The sequence below is a fragment of the Heliconius melpomene genome, chromosome 21 (assembly GCF_056956725.1).
Source record: "Heliconius melpomene rosina isolate 202511_hmr_F chromosome 21, ASM5695672v1, whole genome shotgun sequence".
NCBI lineage: Eukaryota > Metazoa > Arthropoda > Insecta > Lepidoptera > Nymphalidae > Heliconius > Heliconius melpomene.
Window position 1 is genome coordinate 10351627 of NC_140409.1, and position 22620 is coordinate 10374246.

A 22620-nucleotide genomic window follows, 5' to 3' on the forward strand; every position below is an offset into this window, starting at 1 on the left:
TATTACATTATTACGACCGCGTTAGTTACCGCGTCATTTTGATATTGATCCTTATGAAAATAAATATAATAGTCACTTTTAGCATTTCATCTAGATTGAAATTATATTTCTATAGAAATTATATTCTTATATTTCAAGCAGGCGTAGCCGCGTCCGGGTCCGCTAGTACTAATATAATAAAGCGGAAGAGTTTGTTTGTTTGTTTGAACCCTAGGATCTCTGGATCTACTGGTCCGATTTACATTGTTTTTGTTTTGTATGAAAGCTGCATTCTTCAGAAGTGCTATAGGCTATATAACATTACATTACACATATAAACTAATATATTTTAAAGTACTTTCTTATTTGACATGCTATTTATTCTGCCATGTTAATAACCGTCGCGTCGCTACGCAACCGTTACCGCGACATTTTGATATTAATCCTTATGAAAATAAATATTATAGTCACTTTTAGCATTTTATCTAGATTGAAATTATAGTTTACTGTATAACATACTAATAAATAATTAAGGAGATGTCACTGATTCGAAATGACCTAGCCTACGGGCGGCACAGTATGACCTACGCGAAAATATTCTTATAGTTCAAGCAGGCGTAGCCGCGTCCGGGTCCACTAGTACTACTATATTGTGAGATGCCAAATTGCATGTTTATACATGCTATAATATGGAAGGATGATCATAGTTCAAAAATTCATAGATAAAATACAAAGTTCCATTTAATAACTAAACAGTTTAAAAATCCCCATTTCGATTTACAAAACGAAACTACATTTTATAACATTTTTCCTAAAAAAAGTACAAAAGAAATAATAAAAGGCAACTTATTAATTTTCCCTTTATAAGATAGGAAAAAATATTAAATTTATAAAATGTTTATATTTATATTATGGTAATTTTACGCATCAAGTTTAGTTTCTTGCGCACGATTTAATAAGCGTTTTTGAAGTTCAAATACTTAATTAACACATGAATCTAGGTGAGAGGCACAAGGTTGTGACTGTAAACGCGACCGTTACAAGTTCGATTCTCACTTGGGAAAATGAAATAATTAACCTTAAAAAATTTCTGCCATTCAACACGCCTCGAACATTCGGAGAAAAGTGGGGAAAGAAAGTTTCTTAATCGGATGATGGGATGTCTCAGGATACAGTGATAAGTTAAACTTTAAATTATTTTTTTTATACATTCAAATAAATAAAACAATTTCCATTTCAATATTCAATACCAAATACGCTAAAAACAAATAAAATATATAATAAATAAGTACTTATTATATATTTTAAGTAACGTTAACGTTAAATGTTTGATATTGATTTTTCGAGGTGCGTACCTGTAATATAGCTTACGCATCTTCAGTTTCCTCCGGAAGCTCACAATGTCAAATATTTTAATATGCGCTACGAAAAACTTGGATAAGAATCTTGTGTAAGTAGTGAATATACATACATCTTTTGTTGAAAATGAAGGTGAAATAAACACATTATATTGACTTAAGTAGATAAAATCGAAAGGTCACTCACTCATCAAGGAATCTCAGAAACTACAAGTGCTAGAAATCTCAAGTTTTGCATAGGAGTTATTTATAGGACATAGGTGCTCGCTAAGACGGGAATTTGCAATATTCGACTTCTAAGGTGTTGTTTTTGGGGTCGAAAGTTTGTATGAAACTTCGTTACTACAAATGCTGTGTCTCAAATTTAGCATGGACGTCACTTATAGGACGTAGGTACTCATTGAGACAGAAACTAATAGTTCACGCGGGCGAAGCCGCGGGCGGGCCCCTAGTTTTATAATAAAGATATCCTAATACAAGCTGTGAATAATGTTCTTGAGTGGTGGTAGTAGCCAATTTTCTTCAAGAATCCGAGTTTTTCTGCTGAACCACTGAAATTCTGACATGAAAAACTGATATTTGTTATGTGTAAATAAAACATATCCTATGTGAAACAAGAAACTAAATTACATCGAAACATACATTCTTTTTGTTCAAAAGTCAAATAAGTCTCATATCTATTGATGGATGGACGTAAAAGCTAAAGTAGAAAACTTTGAAGATCTCGAGATCTGGGTTCTCGGACGACGTTGAGTTCATCTGAAGATAGAATATATTCAATATTTTTCCCTACTAATAACAGCAATATGAATAAACTAAAAAAAGATTTTGTATGTCAATTTTACTATAATAATTCTAGAAGTATAAAAATAGGATTATGATATTAAAAAAATAGTACTCAATTTTAAATGAATCTAGTTCATAATTTATTACCTATAAGGTGAAAATAGCAACGTCAGTAGTTTTATTTAAAATCAGTTTCAGCTATATTTCAAATTGCGCTTGAGATCTATTGATAGCCATGTGACGAGTTGACGACTAGACAGCTGTGACGTAGTAGGGTGGCAAATTTTATTAGACAAAATTTAAGTTTTCTATTTTTATTTTATTCAATAGAATAGAATATATTCTATTCATTAAATATAAAAAACAAGTAATACATTTATTGCATATTTTTTTAAGTATTTCCATTTCAATAAACTTCTTCTCTCTTCTTCGATGTTTATGATATTTTTAACCGCGTTCAGATATCAGTTTGATATTTGAATTTATTATACTGTTCGAATTTGATAATATTTTGGTCTTATAATATTAAGGCTTTGAACTTTGAAACAACTTTAGAGACCGTCGGTGGCGCAGCTACAAAAGTGTAGGACCATAAACGCGACGGTCGTTGGATCGACTCCAACTCGGAGAATGAAATATCTGGCAACGAGGCAAAGGGCGGCGTTTAGTTCCGCCACGCAATGTCTCAAGACTGGCGAAGCGCATGTGTTAAGCTTTTCAAAACTATTTATTATAATGAATGTTTGTTGTTAAGTTTCTCTGATACTAAAAATCATATTGAGGAAAAAAGGAACTCTTTTTAAGGTCACTTTGTTGTCCGTCCGTCCGTCTATCTGTCATTTGGAGATATCGAGTTAAAATTCAAACCACATACTCAAATCTACGGCCAAAAATAATAAGGTACTTCCGGTTGGCCTACAATTATGAAACTTGGCTACAATTGAAAACTGTACATTTGTTGTTAACTCCTAGAAAATAATGGCATTATTAGCAGAATTTGGTATTAAAGCTAGTTATGTAGCTAGTTCAGCTAATCTTGAACTTCAGAAACAGCTCGAGACCTCCAATTTTTGTACAGGACCCTCGGTGGATAAGCCCAACTCGCGCCATCCGGTTTTTTTAAATTTAAATGAAATATATTCCAACTCAAGTAACAGTCCAAGTTTCATCAAAATCGCTTTAGTAGTTTGAAATTATTTTAGTACCTAAGTAATTAACACATATATGAAGTCGGCATCATTCTCCAAAATTTGTATTTATATTTATTATTAAAAATTCCTGAAGGCTGAAGTAAGAAGAGGAAGCTTTTGGTCTAAGTAAAAAAAAAACAAATTTGTCACCCTATTAAAAAAAACGACCACAGCTTAATATAATTCATGCTTAATGGAAACTGCAACTAACTTTGACGACGGGTTGGCGGTACGAATAAACATATATAGTATGTTAGATTATAATGATGAAAATCCTCTCATATGCATGTATGTTATGCATACATACTTTTATTTTATATAGAAAAACGTAACTATATACTAATTAAGTAGATTTTTGCCCTTAATTGTACCTGAGTAAATTTCAGTATTCTCAATAAATTATAAAAAAAAAAAAACAAATCAATCAATTCAAAAATTCATTAATATCTCTATTTTCTATTATATTGATGGAATACGAGGAACTAACATCGAACTACAAGTAATAATTTAAAATATTTATTGTTAAGGATACCTACTTATCTAGTGACCGTATGATTTCCATTTAAATAGATTTCTCAGGGCAGAATAGATTTCTTGGTGAAATCTAAACTTGGAATTGATTGTACAAACGGTAAAGAAGTAGTAGATTGCCTTTATATTCTCTAAAGTTAATACAATGCACTGTTCTACATTTTCTTACAGTATTTATATATAGAAGATTAGAAAATTCATGAAATTCATAAATCATTTATATAATATGTTGTTTTATAACTGTTATAAAGTTTCTAATAATATATATTTTTAAATCTACAAATAACATGGGAGTTTTAATTATAACATTGACTATGTCACTCAAAACAACAATCTACATACATGTTAATTAACAAAGCAAGAGCTTTACCTAGGGCTCTGCAAGGATTCTACTGCAAATGCCAACATTACAGGATATTGGATGAAGAGGGGCTGACCAGGGGATGACGTTGGGCTTCATTCCGTATATATTACACCAACACGTGATAAATATGCTCTATACTATTACAATTCCAGTACGTATCCGTATAAGACAGACCCAATAAGAAGAACACACTATGAATTTTCTTTTTATTTAGACTGATTAAACCACGGATAACGGGTAAGTTCATTTAATATGGTTTTATACCATATACCTTTATGTCGCGACTGTTCATCAAAATATTCCTGTCAATTACTTTTGCATATATATTTTAATTTAATTTTAATATCATTACATAAAGGAACACAAAATTATACACAGTTTTTTTTTATTTTGACATATTTGAACAATTAGCCAGTTTGTTCTAATCTAATTTAAGAATAATTTAATAAAAATAGAGACTTTTTGATTGCACCAAGAAAAGAAATTGAAAATGGTGAAGTTAATTTAAACTTTTCTGAGAAGTTACTTCAGAATATGAGTATAAACATTACGTTAGACTTTTCATGAATATAAGAACTTTTATCTACAAAATTCCTCAATCATAATATTTTCGTCTGTGCAAACTCCTTATGGTGTTAGCATAGGTGACAGCGAAATGTAGTAGGGTTTATGTTTATACACTGTATATGTATGTGAACCTTATTCTCCACTACATTTGTCACAGATGAACATAACATACTACCAAACTTCCTTCCTCTTGCTGCACCGGGTCATTGATTAATATACAAAATGGAACTATAAAGCAATTTATATACATACGTACAAATTAATTATTAGAACCTATTATAAGGTATTGTATACGAGTATGCAATCTATACTATACTATTATACTATAAAACTATATATAATTTACTATATTTACTATAATTTACTATATTAATAGTAATAGAAAGTAGATAGTAAATAGTTACTATCTATACTATCTATACTAATATAATAAAGCGGAAGAGTTTGTTTGTTTGAACGCTAAGATCTCTGGATCTACTGCTCCGATTTACTATGTTTTTGTTTTGTATGAAAGCTGCATTTTTCAGATATATATATATATATATATATATCTGAAAAATGCAGCTAGGCTATATATAACATTACATTACACATATGTACTAATATATTATAATATTTTCTAATTTGACATGCAATTTATTCTGCCACGTTAATAACAACCGTTGCGTTGCTACGCGACCGCGTTCGTTACCGCGTCATTTTGATATTCATTCTTATTATCATTTTGATATTCATACTTATTAATATAAATATAATAGTCACTTTTCGCATTTTATCTAGATTGAAATTATAGTTTACTGCATAACATTCTTATAAATAATTAAGGAGATGTCACTGATTCAAAATGACCTAACCTTCGGGTGGCATAGTATGAGTATGACCGACGCGAAAATATTCTAATAGTTGAAGCAGGCGTAGCCGCGTCCGGGTCCACTAGTATATATATATATATTGATTGTTTATATATAAATTCAGTGGCTATAAAATAATAAAATCTTGGAACATACTAAAGTCTAACAATGCCTTAAGCTTTAGTGATTGATATCTATAATTGCTTTCGTATCGTATCTAAACATAAGAATATCTAATTTTTAGTGTGATTTCTTATACATCACACATTACAAGTATATTACTGGAAGGAATTAAAATAAAATGAAAAATATGGTATTTTAAAATTAGCATACATAAATTAAAAATATGAAATAAATAAATTATAATAATGAATTTAAAGAGTAGTGTTTTAAAAAACAAAAAGTAGAGATATATGGCGAATGCTTGTGAGTGGCTTACATCACTTTGTGATGACGACCGCTCTGTAAAGAGGGTTACGACAACGAACTTTTAAAAAACTTTTTTATCTATTATATTATTTCATAAATATTCGTGTTGCATTGAATATATATTATTTTAATTTATTTTAGCTCCATCCTTTTGTTTTGCCTTAATAAGAGATATCGAATGAATAATAGTCGTGTTATTTCTTACTTTTATTGTCAGCTCATAAATTCGACTAAATATTTTTCTACCTTTTTTTACCGATTATTATTTATATATACTTTTGAGTTATACTATATTAAACTAGTATATTCTATTGTTTGTATAAAATAAATATTCTTTAGATACACTCAACTCAGAGAAGAGATCCAGACCGGGCATTAGATAACAATTTGTTTGGTAATGTCTACAGTCCTATATATTTTACTTACAGATAAAATAGTGACCAAATAGATCTAAATTTATATATTATGTGTGAGGACTTTTTTATTGTAGGTTTAGGTTTCTTTAGGTCACAATAACCATATTGGTTATATAGGTTTTTCACTCTAAATTCATAACATTTACTCATCTAATTTGCTATTTTACACTTCACTTTGTATCTCGCAAACAGCAGGCAGAGGAAACTTAGTGTTAAGAAACTCCGTTCCCTATTTTCTGCCAAACTCTGAAGGTATTGTGTGTTTGTGTGAGAGGCGGAACATAACGCTGCGCTCCACACCAGAGCGAAGGAATGAAAATATAACTAATAAAAGTATTTCATTTCCTCAATTGGGGATCGATCCCACAACCCACATCAGATGTCCCGTACTTTCAATTTATAATACCATCAAAATGTCATTATACGAAACAGAATTTGCTTAGGTGTTATTTCTCGATTTACTATAGCTCAGCTCGTGTTTTATATAGTAGAGGGAGTTTAATTATATTTCCCAAACATCTAGGATTTTTTGAAATATAGCCACAAAACTTCATACAAATCGGTTCAGCTGTTTAGGTGTAATAGGGTACGGAAGAAATAAACATTTGTATAAGATTGTGACTGTTTCCGATATTGATATAATATTTTTAATTTTAAGTGGGCAGTACATTGTATCGGGATCGAAAAGTGAAAAGTCTTTACCCTAAAGTATAGTTAGGTGGGGTCGTCGTGGTGCAGTGGCACAAGTGTGTGACTGTAACGTAACGGTTATGGGTTCGATCCCCACTCGAGGAAGTGAAATATTTATTTACCTTTATATTTCCTTTTCTTCGTTCTGGTGTCGAGGCAAAGCGCGGGGTTGCATTCTGCCACTCAACACGCAATGTCTCCAGAATTCGGCAGAAAGTGGGAAACGGAGTGTCTTAATACTATATTCCCTCTGTCTACCCTGCTGTGTGCGGGATAATGCGTGAAGCTGATTTATTTATTCTAACGTATACTCTATACGCATTGTAGTAAAATTAATGTAATATGTAATAATTTATTTGTATTTTTTTTTGCAGATATATTTCTCAGTGACAATTGTGACTATGGGGCACTTCATCGAAGTTGAGCAACGCTATCTGAATGGCGACATGACACACCCTGAGTCCGAGAGCTTTTTGGAACCAGAGAAGATTACTCCAAGTATGTAAGCATATCTTTTATAGAATCTAATTCAATTGTAAACTAAAAATAATTTATTATATATTTTTGGGAGCTGGCCTGAAAATTTAAGAGCCAATCTGTCATTAAGAAAATTGACAATACTCTTTTTTTTCAGTTATTTCTTTACAAAGCTATACGTTTTTTTTATAGTTTTTCTCAGTTTATTCATCTCAACTTAATAGGTAAATAAGTTCGAGTCGCACTTAATCTGTCGTCTTAAAGTTTCTTAGAATTTCGATGTCAATCATTTGAGGATTTATAACTTCATTATAGGATTTGCGCCCTTTGCCTTAGATTGTCCTTGTCGCAAGTGTTATGAGCTATAATAAAGTTAGTATATAGATTCTCTAGTATTGAAAAAAAAAGAATTTTACTTTTTATATAACCATATTAAAATTTTGCTCTATCAAAATAGCAAGAGCGAACGAGACCTACGTGGTACGTCGAGACAGCTTCTAACTGAAAACGCGATGGAAGCAGATTTGGTTACCATTCAGGATAACTATTACATACGCGCGGTGTTAATTGAGAACTTACAGTACAAATAAAGAAGAACATCCAAAAAATAATAAGAAAGATACATTTTAATTTACAGAAAAAAATATTACAAAGTTAAATTTGCGGTTCATTTCATATAAAATGAGAGCGTAAACCCGCAAACTTAAGTATGTCAATTTTTGTAAGTTGTGCTGCCCGTTTACCCACAGTCCTGAAATTGATACGGAACCCTCGATGGGCGGGTCCGACTGGCACTTGAACGGTTTTTTTTAAATAGATGGTATTTATGAAAATATATAACATCGGAAAATCAATTATTAGGTTATTATAAAAATCTAATTTATAACACAGCTTTGGAGAAAAAGCAATTTGTGCCGCTTGACTTTTTAATAAGACTAAAGGTTATTTGACTATGCAACTTAGTATATTTTCATACTTTAACGTTTTTCATACTAGTCTTTTTTATAATAAAAAAAATCAGCTTCACGCTGTTTCCCGCACACAGCAGGGTAAAGTTCCCCATTTTCTGGCGAATTCTAGAGACATTGCCTGTTGAGTGGCAGAATGCAACGTCGCGCTTTGCCTCGACACCAGAGCAAAGAAATAAAAATATAAACGTAAATAAATATTTCACTTCCTCGAGTGGGGATCGAACTCACAACCGTTACAGTTACACCCTGGTGGCGCAGCACCACGTAGGCCTTTTTATAGGAAAAGAAAATAATTTCTATATAATCGTTTCCCCTAATGGGGATTGAACCTGTGGCATTCGTCGGTCACAACGATAGCCTCAATTTCATCTATCAGAAAATACTTATTGTTACAAAATAGACATATAAAGTATTTAGTAGGCGTGTAAAATGACATATGTAATTTTTTTTTTCAATTCATTAATCTACCTAATGCAAGGTGCGGCTTGTGAGTTATATGGCTCATTGAAATTGATATGGTTATCAGTATAGCTTATGTCTATGTCCGTGATAGCATATAAGATTTGAAGACATAAACATAAAAATATAAATGAATATTAGATACTAATGTTATCACTCAGCTTCACGCTGTATCCCGCACACAGCACGGTGGACAGGGCTAGTGTAGTGCTATGACATTTCGTTTTCTATTTTCCGCCGAATTATGGAGGCTTCGCGTGTTGAGTGGCGGAACCCACAATCTGTGCAAATATGCGTATTTTTAATGTGGAAAAAAATAATATAAATTCTACGTATTTTAAAGTTATTTACTTTAAAACAAGTTAACGTGGTTTGTTTGGTGGTTGTTCTTTAATTAGTTTATACTAGCGACCCCCTTGCGGCTTCGCCCGCTTTAACTACTGGATTATTCATATAATGTATGTTTGCAAAGCACTTAAGATAATGTGAAAATTAATTAAACCCTAATGCAACCCGCATTCTCGTAGTTTCAATAAGGATTTTCCAATTGTTTTACACAGCAAGGATTTTTTAATAGGCACCGTATTTTTAAATCTGTGCTACTAATCTTTTCAAGTACTTATTAAAATATATTTAAAAATGACTATTTTTAGATAGTTAAATGACTATTTTTAAACGGAAGAAATTATAAACAAAAGCCTACCTACTAATAACTACTACAAAAAATATATCGCGCTGAATGTATTATATTCAACTCCAATTATCCAATCGTGCAAACGCATCTAAATCTTCGTCGCTATAGAGGCAGGCGGTTTTTTTTTGCTTGTGCTTAATGCTGAAGAGGGTACTCTGTCCTTGATGAAAAGCAAGCACTACGTGGCTGCCTGTGAGAAAAATTAAATAGAATGCATCGGCCGGGAATCGAACCCGGGCCGCCTGCGTGGCAGGCGAGCATTCTACCACAGAACCACCGATGCGTGTAAGGCAGGCGGGCGCGGCGGACGCATGGCGACTGGCGAGCCGTTTCGTACAACTTCTAAAGTACTTATTAAAATGAAAAACAGTAAAAGACAGTTTTCATCTACATTAAATGGCCAACGTAACTAATATACTTATTTATATGCTGAGAGTAAGGGATAAGTAAAACTTGAGTCGATACAGCTGAAGTGTCAACGGCGTGATGTGCCAACAATTAAATGCGTTTTTCTCTAAAACTATTCGCAATTTCGAAATTGTGTAAAAGCAAATTTTATCTTCGTTTAACGTAGAAAATTAATAAAGTATTTTAAAGGATAAGGATTAATACCATTATGGAAAAATATCCCTCACAATAAAAAATATATTGAAATTATTATTTTTAGACAGAAAAATGATCACTACACGTTATTCTTAAAAGATATGAATATGCCGTCGCGGACTTTTTTGTAGATCTTATTAAGAGAAACAATACTCCAGTACATTTCTTTCATGTAGTACTTACCATTAAAGCAGCGCATGCGCGGAAGTGTCTCAACGGGTAGGACTTTATTCATATTTATCGTATTTATGTTAATTTACATAAGAATGTACAAATAATAAACTATATATAAACCTTCTACAAAAAATACTCGACCTAATGGTGAAAACCGCAACAAAATCCGTTGGGTGGTTTAAAAGAAGAAGAGTTAGAAAGTTCAGACAGACACGAAAAGCGACTTTGTTTTATAAGATATAGGATAGGATATTGGAGTGGTTAAGGCAAACTATTTTGCGTCAACTTGATAATTATAAATTTTTTAATTAACATGTCGTAGTAGCTAATTTAGAGGTTAATTGGAAAATTTACCCTATCACTAAACTTTATACTATTTTTCTTTAGCTTTCCTATTTTTTATTTTTATCTAGCGGCCCCCTCGCGGCTTTGCCCACGTTGACTATACGTATTTATTTAAGTATATGTAGATTATATTAAAGTTTCATCAAACTTGACAGTAAAATTTGACATATATTTGCATTTTCACTGATTGCATAATAAAATGTGATATTATAACTTAACTTACTTAACTTAACTTCACACTTTATCCCTAGCAGGGTAGTCAGAGAGAACGGAACGCCAAACGCTACAGTCTCTACAAACCTCTTTTGCCTCGTCCACTGTCATCAACCTCTTCATATATGCCCTTCGGGGGGTCCTCATGTTTTTTACGTGACCTTTCTAAAGTATTAAAATGTTGATTGATACAAAGTTAATATATTATATTTGTACCAAACAACATTTTATATATATTATTTTATTTTTAAGCACTATTTGGTTACCGAGTAAATCGTCATTAATAATAACTTCTTGTGTATAGTTGTAGTTAATAGATCTTGCTTATATTAGTTCTCAGAATTGTAAATGTAAAATGATGTAGTAGGTCCCTTAGAAAAAATACAATTGACGCTATCTTGGCGCTTTTTAAAAGTGTCATTATAATTGTACACGTTATGGCTCTGGGTTCGACTCCTAATTAGGTATTCCGAAAGTAGATCGAATAAAGAGAAATAAATTTTCTCTGCAAATCCTGCTTAATACGGGAGATTTGCAGTTTTTGGTAAAGTAACTTGACAGTTGTAATTTTACTGCGTACTTAACAGCATTAATCATTATAATGTTAATTAGTACCTACTCATATCTTGATAATCTAAAAAAAAATATTTTATTAAGTAGACCAATAATTAAATTATTTCTATCAATTAGGTTTCCCATAAATTAATATTAAACAAATAAGGAGGGCTTGATTTGCGTAAATTAGTTTAGAAACAATTAATAACGTAAAACTAAATCGAGACGAGGCGTAAGGATTTACTTGTAATTGAAAATTAAAATCAATTAGATGGTTACAAAACCAGAATGCAAACTGAAAAGGCTTTGACAAGGCTTCTTACGAGTCTGTAAATGACTGTAGGTTCAATTTCGACGTCAAACTTTTAGTGGTTCCGGAAGTTCTTTTGATATCTAAATATAGAGCGTGCAGGCATGCAAATATTGATATAACTTTTTCATTTATTAACTGATTATATAAAAAACAAGAACATCAAATGTGAAGTAAAGCTTATCAAAACCCAATAGTAAGAACTGCATCTAAATCGGTTAAACCGTTTCTAAGATTAACTCTAACTTGAAGATGTTAACCTAATTTAATTTAAGTTATTTCATTACAATATTTGAATAATCTATTACTTATATTTACAAAATATTGTTTTAAGCTACGACTGTTGTAAGTCGGTCAAATGCAGCGTGGGATGGCGTAGAATTTTATACCTCTTGACACATTTCCGCGCGCTTTCTCTCGGTACCTATTATCCATAATAAAAAACCTTTTGTATGCTGTCGAATATCATTGTAAATTACCATTACTATAGAATTTTTTTTAATACAATAAATATTGTATATAATTATGATAATTCAGTGTCAAGGCACTCCGTTTTCTACTTTTCAGTCGAAAATATATTAAAAAGGTAGAGATTTTTGTGCTTTATAGACATAAAGCACAAAAAGACGGAGACATCAGTATGTCTCCGTCATGGCGGTGAGCTCTACTGTCTAGTGATTCATAATGAAATTTAAAAACGATCTTCTGGCTGAACTTAATATAGAAATTATATCCTCACCTAGTCTTTTTATATTTTATTATCCTGACGTTTTCTCAAGCTAAACATATAGACAAAAGATGTCTAATTACTGTACAATTACCTGTTAATATTTTAAACGATAATTTCTTAAAAGTATAATTCTTAATTTTCTTTTGTTTTATATGCAAACGGCTTGTTAAAAATGATCTAAATGTGTAAACACCGAGCTTTTTTAAAAAATAACTGCAGGTCAGTTGTTATCATAATGTATGTTAAAATATGTCATCAGGACATTTTCTAAAAAATTTAAATTTTACGTTTTGCAATATAATGTTACTGTAAGCTACTTACAGTAACTTTTACAAAACTCACTTACGACTGTTTTCTATTTGTTTCAGTCACAGTATCCCTGAACATTACGTTGCTCGCCTGCAGCACTCTTGGACTTATCGCCTGCGTCCTACTCGTATTTGGAGTGTACAAGGTAAATACATTTTTGTGAATGTGAGTAGGTAGTTAAAAAAGAGAGTAAAACCAGGATAGATGACCCGCTGCTAGAGACGCCCCACTTTCTAAAAATCCTTTTTAAATTCCATAAAAACGGTAAAGAAGATGCTTAAATACCTTCTAAACTTCTAGCTAAAATTCATATAAATTATTCATCCAGGAGACTATTTAAAAGAGTGAGTTTTACGCTATGCTTTAAGTTTCGCAACTTATATTTTGCAATTTTAATATTCCAGTGAATTCTTTGTTCATATTTCAAGATAGAAAATATTTATATTATATTGAATTTTATCCTAGGTATCTAGGATAATAAATATTTATATCACAACCTAGGATAAAATCCAAAATATATTTTTTTTATATTAATATTCAACATTTTACAAAATTTTCTAAAATTGCTTTGTATTAGGTTAGTAGTAGTCTTTATTTCCTTACATTTTCTTTTAAATATTTGTATACCTTAAAAATGTGAAGTACTTTAAAAATGTAAAGTCAGAAAAAAAAAACATTCTTTTCTATTACTGTAAATAAAATTGTATGTAAATAAAATTTTAAGTTCCAACTTTGCTTTTGTATTACAATATTTTAAAACTCATATACACAAAAAAGCTACAGAATAAGCATTTCGTGTGGAAAAGTTTGCAAGTGCAAATTTCAAAACCTTCATTTCACTTGCGAGGTACAAATCTTTTATTTTCATTCCCATCCAAAACTAAGAAGTGAAGAATAAAAATAAAACAAATTAAATTTTTCACCAGATGCCATATAATTTGTTATAACGTGCGCAGTTTTCCTTTTTATGATTACACAAAGTTGAGCCATTTGAGCGTAGAAATTTAGAATTTACAAAGTTTTAGCTTTTTCGTACTGTACTTACAATTTATAGCAAGACATTAATTATGATGTGTGAACTATGTATGTATATATTAAAGAAAATTATACCCTGCTATAAAGGTAAAATATTTCATTTCTTTAACTTTAATTTTCACTCGTCGTTTTTTTTTTCTTATATATGGAATAGGCTTGCGTTTGACCGCATCAAGTCTGGTGGTGCACGCTTGCCTAGAAGATACCTATTCACCTTATCTTTGAAAACCCCCACATTGTATGTCACAGGAAATACAGTTGCCGGCAGTGAGTTCCAATCTCTCGCAGTGCGGATAAAGAATGTAGCCTCAAAGCGTTTCGTTCGTACGGTAGGAATTTCTACAGTGTATGGATGCCGTGAAGCTGTCTGTATCTGTCGTTACTTTTTTTGAAATATTAAAAAATATTAAAAAATACTAAAACAAAAACAAAACAAATAAAACTTTTTTTCTTTTAGCTTAAATTCATATTCCATTCAATTATTTCATATTTACTGATGCTTCAGTTATAAAAATAAGCTTTATAAAAATATCTTGTCGAAATTGTCTTTCTCATAAAATAAATTACTTTTTACGTTTCCGTTCACGATGTTCACTCGCCTTATGTTCACTGCTTGTAGCGTTTTCTATATCTTCTTGGAAAATCTTTACAATACAATTTTACTTTCTATATAATATGAAGTTGGAATCTGTTATTGTTAAAGTATAATAGTGAAATCCTTACATTGTTGGTGCCAAGGCACAAGAGTGTGACTGTAAGCGTGACAGGTTTGTGGGTTCACTCACCATCACTCATCATCAACAGCCATCTTTGGTCCACTGCTGGACATAGGACTTCCCCAATTCTCGCCACCACACGCGATCCTCAGTTCTTCGGATCCATCCGCTTCCCGCCAACATCTTTATGTCGTCGGCCCATCTGGCACCGGTCCCACCGGTCGTTTTCCCACTCAATGAAATGAAATATTTAATATTTTCATTTCTGATATGGAGTCAAAGCGCGACGTTACATTCTGCCACTCAACAAGCAATGTTTCCATAATTCGGCAGAAAGTGGGGAACGGAGTGTCCTAACACTAGGCTCCCTCTGCCTACCCTACTACATGTGGGATACAGCGTGAAGCTGATGGAAAAAATAATAATCATGTTTTTTAATAAATCTTATTTTCGTTTATTTTATTTTTGTCTTATAATATTTCTATTTTGTTTTAGGACATAAAATTCATGCTCCTGCCATGGGTTTTCGCTATGGCCTTGGAAACTTCAGTTGAAGTTGTCAACTTGATGTATCTCTTCTATTTACAAACTGTAAGTACTAACTCTAAGCTTAAAATCTTTAAATAATTATTTATGGTTATAAGCAAATCTGAAATACTGTAACGTGGAAATCGTTTTGGAAATTCGTCTAAAATAAAAAGCACTCTCTTTATCCCATAAGTCCCAATGATCGATATTTTTTCTTCTTGTCTTCTATCTATATATATAAAATCGAAAGGTCACTCACTCATCACGAAATCTCAGAAACTACAAGTGCTAGGAGTCTCAAATTTTGCATAGACGTCACTAGGACGTAGTCATGGAGACAGAAATTAATAATAACATAGTTCACGCGGGTGAAACCGCGAGCGGGCCGCTAGTATAATTATAAATTTCTTAAATTGCCTACACTAAGTAAATGCATATATACAGGGTGTCCCAGGAGTCAACGATAAAACGAAACCAGGTGATAGACCAAGTCGTGACACTTACCAGAAAAATATAAAAAAAAATCTTTGTCATGTATTTTTGATATTATATTGATTTTTAAAAATATCGGAAAAACCGACACCCTGTGATAGTTTTTCAAGTCCCAGGACTACAAATATTACTTTTTCTTCATTTTTTTTTCTGTAATGTAATCATGAGTAACTCTTCTGTGAATTACAATTTAAGATTGAAACATATCTGCATTAGTTTTCAATAAAATGTGGTGTTTTTGCCAAACCCTAAGTTGGAAAAGTTCAGGTACCTTGGATCCGTCATGCACGAGTCTGGAGGCATCGATCATGATCTCCTTGGCCGGATAAGAGTTTAGACGGTATCCTGCGATCACAGACCACACCAGTGACCTCCCGCCACTTAGCCCAGGCAACGCTTATTCGACTTAGGGGCTGGCCCAGGACTTATAAGGATAGTGCTCGAGTCCGAGCTCTCGCAGGCCATATACTCGGTCTTTGACACATTGCCAATATGCATTGCATTCATGGAGAATGGTTATGTAACGCAAATGCTGCAGCTAGAATGTATCGGAAAAGATACCAAAACGCTGAACGTCATCCCGATTATCGTGTATTTCGATTTTTCTCTCTTCAACAAAGAAGTAATCCAGCAAGTGTCGTACCATTTCGGAATTCAAATTAAATGTGCCAACTTTTAAAGTTACTTGCAAAAACAGTGTAGTACATTTTTTTTATAGTACAGTCGGTTAAAGTTGGGTGTAGTAAATATTTTGAATTTAATGTTTGGCAAAAACACGATATTTTATTGAAAACTGATGCAGGTATGTTTCAATCTTAAACTGTAATTCACAGAAGAGTTACTCATGATTATATAACAGAAAAAACAAATAAGAAAGAGTAATATTTGTAGTCCTGGGACTTGAAAAACCATCACAGGGTGTCGGTTTTTCCGATATTTTTTAAAATCAATATAATATGAAAAATACATGACAAAGATTTTTTTTTATATTTTTCTGATAACTGTCACGACTTGGTCTATCACTTGGTTTCGTTTTATCGTTGACCCCTGGGACACCCTGTATATATATATATATACTGACATCCGGCTAATATGTAACCTAAAATTACATTAAATAAATATTTTGTTTTATTCCTTGTATATAATAATGAAAACGAAAAATATTTTAGTGCATTTATTATTATAAAATAGCATTAACGACATTTTTTTACGATATCTCTGTTAATTGGTAGAGCTGGAATTACGGGCTCTAATCGATGCTCTTGAATTGGAGACTACGATTGTAGCTTAGCCAGCTAAGTGAGCTTAAAATAGTAGTAATGTTTTACAAGTAGCATTACTTACCTCCAAATATTAACTGTTACTCTTCTATTTTTAGTGTGTTTTTTTTATTGTAATTATTAATTTAATAATGACGAAAAGATGGACGACGAAAGGGAAAGAAAATATTTAAGGCAAACTATTTTTTCCTATTTAAAAACAAATACTTGGCATAGAGAATTTTAATCTTTTTGGCATAAAGGTATTTCAGATTTAATGTCGGTCACTCTACCTGACTACATAAACATTAGCATGAGACATTGCAAGCTTGATATATTGCAACAATGTAGGTTGTATGAAATTTATAATGGAAAATTTAGTATTTATATTCAAATATATTCATTTCAAAATTTGGTGAAAATAAGGAATCGTAGTGTATCATAAAGCTTAACCCTGGGTTATGTTAGAACACTCCGTTCAGTACTCTCCGCCATAGGCCTCAAATTACGTTTTTCTTAAATTTAATTAAAAACCACCGTCATTAATCAGGCTCTCCCTATGTAAGTAATAATAGATGACGTTTAATATAATAAATTAAACTATGTATTCTTACTTTATAAATGAAAAAAATTGTGAAGTGCGAGTCGGACTCACTCACCGAGAGTTCCGTACTTATTTCAGGAAGTAGGTTAACGGGAAGTTGAACTTATAAAAGTTGACAAACGATTCGCCCGCAGCGTAAGCGCTCATTTTATATGAAATATACTACTAATATAAGTTTGTCTGTCGTGTAATACCCACGTATTACACGAAGCTTAAAAACTCGATTGCGTTGACTTAGAAACTTGATTTTTCTGGGCCCCGAAGAACTGCAGACTTGAGGAATTGATATCAATTCCTTGATACCTCCACGTGATCTCGAGACGAAAGGTCTTGACAGACGGACGGCTGATGGCAAAATGATGCTATGAGGGTTCCGTTTCTTTTCCTTTTTTTTTGGAAGGAAGCCCTACAAATCTTCTGTATTTATGATTATATATATAATTAATTTATTAATTTACTTATTTTTTTAATTAAGCTTTTGACCGCTGAAATCGATCTTGCTATCTTTGTTTAATTACACTCTGGAACAGACCGTTTTAATATTTAATAAGCGTAAATAAGTGAAGTGGGCGCCGTTTCTACACATTTATGGGGTAAAAGGAACAACGATTTTTTTATTAAAGTACTTTGATGCAGTGTATTAATAGAGTTATAAGATAAAATATGGTATTAGGTACATACAAATATTGTAGAACTAATTTCATATGGAAATAACTTATAATGAGAATATTCTATTTAAACTAGTTTTAATGAAATATTTCTTTATTCTCAGCCAAGCCCTTTATCCTCATATAGCAAGATAGACAGAGATTATTCTCACTAAGTTCTCAATTGTGTGGGACTTAATATCTTAAGTGTTGCTTTTGCAAGAATGTAAAGGAAAAAAAATATCCCGTCAAAAACATAAATGTAAAATGAAAGCCAAGTTCAGTAATAAAACATATGCTTTCAGCGATAAAAGAAGTGAGATGTAAATGTATGCCAAGTTCAATGGTCAGTCTTGAAATTTATTTTTAACAATATAAAATATTTTATAACAACTGAAAATGTCCATTCTTCTTACAACTTGGAGACTTTATTTATGTGTAATATCTGACTTGGCCAGTTTTCAAATTAATTTACATCGATATAAATAAATGTATTCAAATTCTATTCTATTCAGATTCTATTGTAAATTTATATGAAAACTGGCCAAGTCAGATATTACGTTAAGCATATGTTTTATTACTGAACTTGGCTTACATTTTACATTTATGTTTTTGACGGGATATCATTACTTTTTGTACAGAAATCATAAGTAGAAAGGTTTATAATGTAATCAAAATCAAAATATTCTTTATTCAATTTGGCCATTACAAGTACTTTTCCTATAGGAAGCTACTACGGCAAGAAACTCAATAGTTCCTCTTTTTAAAACATAGTTTAGAGTAAGGGCTTCATAGGACATTTCTGTTCGCCGAATAAACCAAGTAGGACACCATTGTGATAATACACTTCTATCTTAATCTTCTATCTATCTATATTATATATATAAAAGGACTTGTCCTCACTGACTGAGGTAAGACGCACGCACAGCCGTAACCGCTGTGCGTAGGAACGTGAAATTTGGACAGATATTTACTTTCGTAATCTGGACATCCACTAAGAAGGGATTTTGAAAAATTTTTACCCTAAAGGGGTGAAATAGGGGTTCAAAGTTTGTATGGAAAAAAAATTAAATCGGCGCCAATTTTTATGAAATTTGAAATTTATATTTTTAAAAGTATTTAATTGAACACGTGTTTCATCGTTTTCCAGAATTATCCCTCTAAGGGTGCAAATAAGGGGTTGAAAGTTTGTATAGATTTTTTTTTAAATCGGCACCAATTTTTATAAAATTTGAAATTCAGACTCTTGAAAGTATTTAATTGAACACATGTTTCATGGTTTTCTAGAATTCTTCCCCTAAGGGTGCCAATAAGGGGTTGAAAGTTTGTATGGAAAAATCTTTTAAACGCCACCGATTATTATAAAATTTTTAATTTAGACTCTTAAAAATATTTAATTGAACATGTGTTTCATGGTTTTCTAGAATTCACCCCCTAAGGGTGCAAATAAGGGGTTGAAAGTTTGTATGGAAAAATCTTTAAATCGCCACCGATTTTTGTAAAATTTGAAATTTAGACTCTTAAAAATATTTCATTGAACATAAGTTTCGTGGTTTATTTTAATTCATCCCCTAGGGGTGTAAACAAGGGGTTAAAATTTTATATAGAAAAATCTTTAAATCGCCACTGATTTTTATAAAATTTGAAATTGAGACTCTTAAAAATATTTTATTGAATACGTGTTTCAAAGTTTATTAGAATTCACCCCTAAGCAATAAGCAAGCGAAGCTGCGCGCGTCCGCTAGTACTGTACAAATCTACTGCAGCCTTTATTTCGGAAGTAGCTCCGTACGTAGTTAAGCAAAGCATGTCTTCTTTAGAAGAGTAAGGATTCCCGTTTCAAGCGCTAGTGTAGATACTTAAATCATTCCAGTTACGACATACGTACTCTACTATAGTCTCGCGCAATTTATTAGTTTGTTGTATATCAATACGCTCAAACAAAGAATATGCAATAGCATGGAAGAGACAGCTCCCATCGGGAGGCATTGGAACAATTCGGTGTAAGTTCTTGTTTCACCCACAAGCAATTCTATTGAACGACTCATTGTTCAACATGTCTTGGAAAAAATATAAACAATAAGTTTATTAAGTGCTGACGGTACCAATCTGAATTGATATGATCCCAAGGTCGACTTCGTTCTATGCCGTCACAAGTGTTCCTAAAACCAGTAAAATCATGAAACCCAGGCCAAAAAAACCATTAAAATATGAGCGCCTTATTACAATAAAATATATCTAATATAATTAGGTATTTACTTTTTTATTATGGTCAATAATATTATGTTTTATTACTCTTAAGATGATATTTAATTATATATGAAAATAGATTATATTTATCTATGAATCTCGGCTATAGTTATTATTTTGTTGATTAAATGACAGTTGTCAGATTAGATAGTAATTAATGTATGCTGGCGTTTAGAAATCTGATATATTTATTATTAATTTTAGTATTTTGTTGGAATAACTCAACACGCAATGCCTCCAGAGTTCGATGGAAAGAGGGGAACTGAGTGTCTTAACACTAGGTTCCCTCTGTCTACCCCGCTGTGTGTGGGATACACCGTAAAGAGGATTTATTTATTTTTTATTATTTTGTTTAAGTAATTTTTAATTTTCGCTTATTTTGTTATTAACAATTACTTAAATTTTTACTGTTAATAATTACTTTACAATTACTTCTGTTAAGATAGCTGGTAGGCTGACAATATATCAAATTAAAAATAAAATCAGCTTCACGCTGTATCCCGTACACAGCATTGCGTGTTGAGTCATGGAACTCTCCACCGCGCCTTGCCTCGACACCAGAGCGAAGAAATGGAAATATAAGTTTAAATAAATATTTCATTTCCTCGAGTGGGAATCGAACTCACTACCAGTCGGTTTAACAGTCACACTTTGTGCCCCTGTGCCACGACTGACCTTACAGATAGTATATTATTATTAAATTTTATATATATTTCTATCAATATAATGATTTTTTTATATTTATTTTTTATTGTATTTTTTTTCTGTTTTAGGGTTCTGTACCTCGAAAGCAATAAAACAGAACCCTTATAGGATCTTATATACGACTTAGTACTTAAATATTGTAATAATAATTTAATATCAAATACGTTAATCGACTATGCAAATACTCTTAGTATAATAAGTACTAAAACATATGTTTAAATTATAATAAATAATAAAGAAGGATGTTAATCCATTTATTATATTTTTATATTTTTACGTGTAGCCTTTGAAGCCCACATGATGGCAGGCTTTGTCAGGACATAAATTAGAGGCATTTTCAGCTACAAATGGAGACATATCTTATCTTAGAATATACTTGAAAGCATCGTGTTGTTTTAGATGGCTTACGTAAGTAATAGTGAAGTTAGTCTCCATAACAAATAAAATATTTACTAACGCGTGACATAAATTAAAGCAACATATATAAATAATGCATTGCTCTTATTTTTTTGTCAGGAGCTAAGCCTAAAAATCTATTATCATGAACTTTGATTGCTATGCTTTCATTACAGGCGCTATAAGTAAATGTTCCTAGTTGAATCTATTTATTGAAAAATTATAAGAAAATATTAAAAAAATACTAGTTTCGGATTTTTCCCTTGACATACACCCAATTACTTAACCGGATGCTAAATTTCACCATTCTAGATCATCTGGAACTTGGTTAACATTAAGGTCTATAGGTCAGTCACCCCCCTAAAAATTTACGATTTTTGGACGTCATTATCTAAATAACTGTTTGAGCTGTGTTTATGAAATTTTATGCACGTATACAGGTAGGGGGTCTAAATATTTGAGCCAAATATGACAGCTTTAGATGGAATAGTTTTTGAGTTACGAATAGGTAAAAAGTGGCTTCAAATGGTTCGTGTAAAATAACACACGGTGCTGCTCGCCAGTTTTGTTTGTAAAAAAACTTGGCTACGCGCTCCGCGCGTTTTAAATAGTCATACCTCGTCCTACTGCAACATATCTCTGAAACAATTGTATATTTGAAAAACAATATATATATTTGAAGTAAAAAAACTACATTAATGTTTTTTTAATACTTTTATCCCCTCGCTTTGGTAACGAAGCAAAAAGCAAAAGAAGCGAGAATTCGGCGGCACGTAGAGAACGGAGTGCCTTAACACCAGGTTCCCTCGGCCTACCCTACTATGTATGAGATACAGCGTAAAGCTAAAAAAATAACGCTATAAGTAATTAAAAATAGGGCGTCTCAATGGATCACAAGCCTATTGAGTCCGAGCGTTGCGGGACTACATCGATGCTAAAGAATAATTAAACATTCCATTCTTGTTTTTTATACTTTTTGCGCCGTAT

General features: G+C 31.8%; 1 protein-coding gene across 1 annotated transcript in view; it reads left to right on the forward strand.

The window, feature by feature from the left end:
• LOC146527227 (uncharacterized) overlaps positions 1 to 22620 on the forward strand; it is a 110225-nt gene that overhangs the window by 32599 nt on the left and 55006 nt on the right. Inside the window, exons 3-5 of the mRNA XM_085205917.1 lie at positions 7536 to 7659; positions 13061 to 13146; positions 15248 to 15343. Coding sequence (XP_085062043.1) covers positions 7536 to 7659; positions 13061 to 13146; positions 15248 to 15343 — 306 coding nt within the window. The remainder of the gene's footprint in view (positions 1 to 7535; positions 7660 to 13060; positions 13147 to 15247; positions 15344 to 22620) is intronic.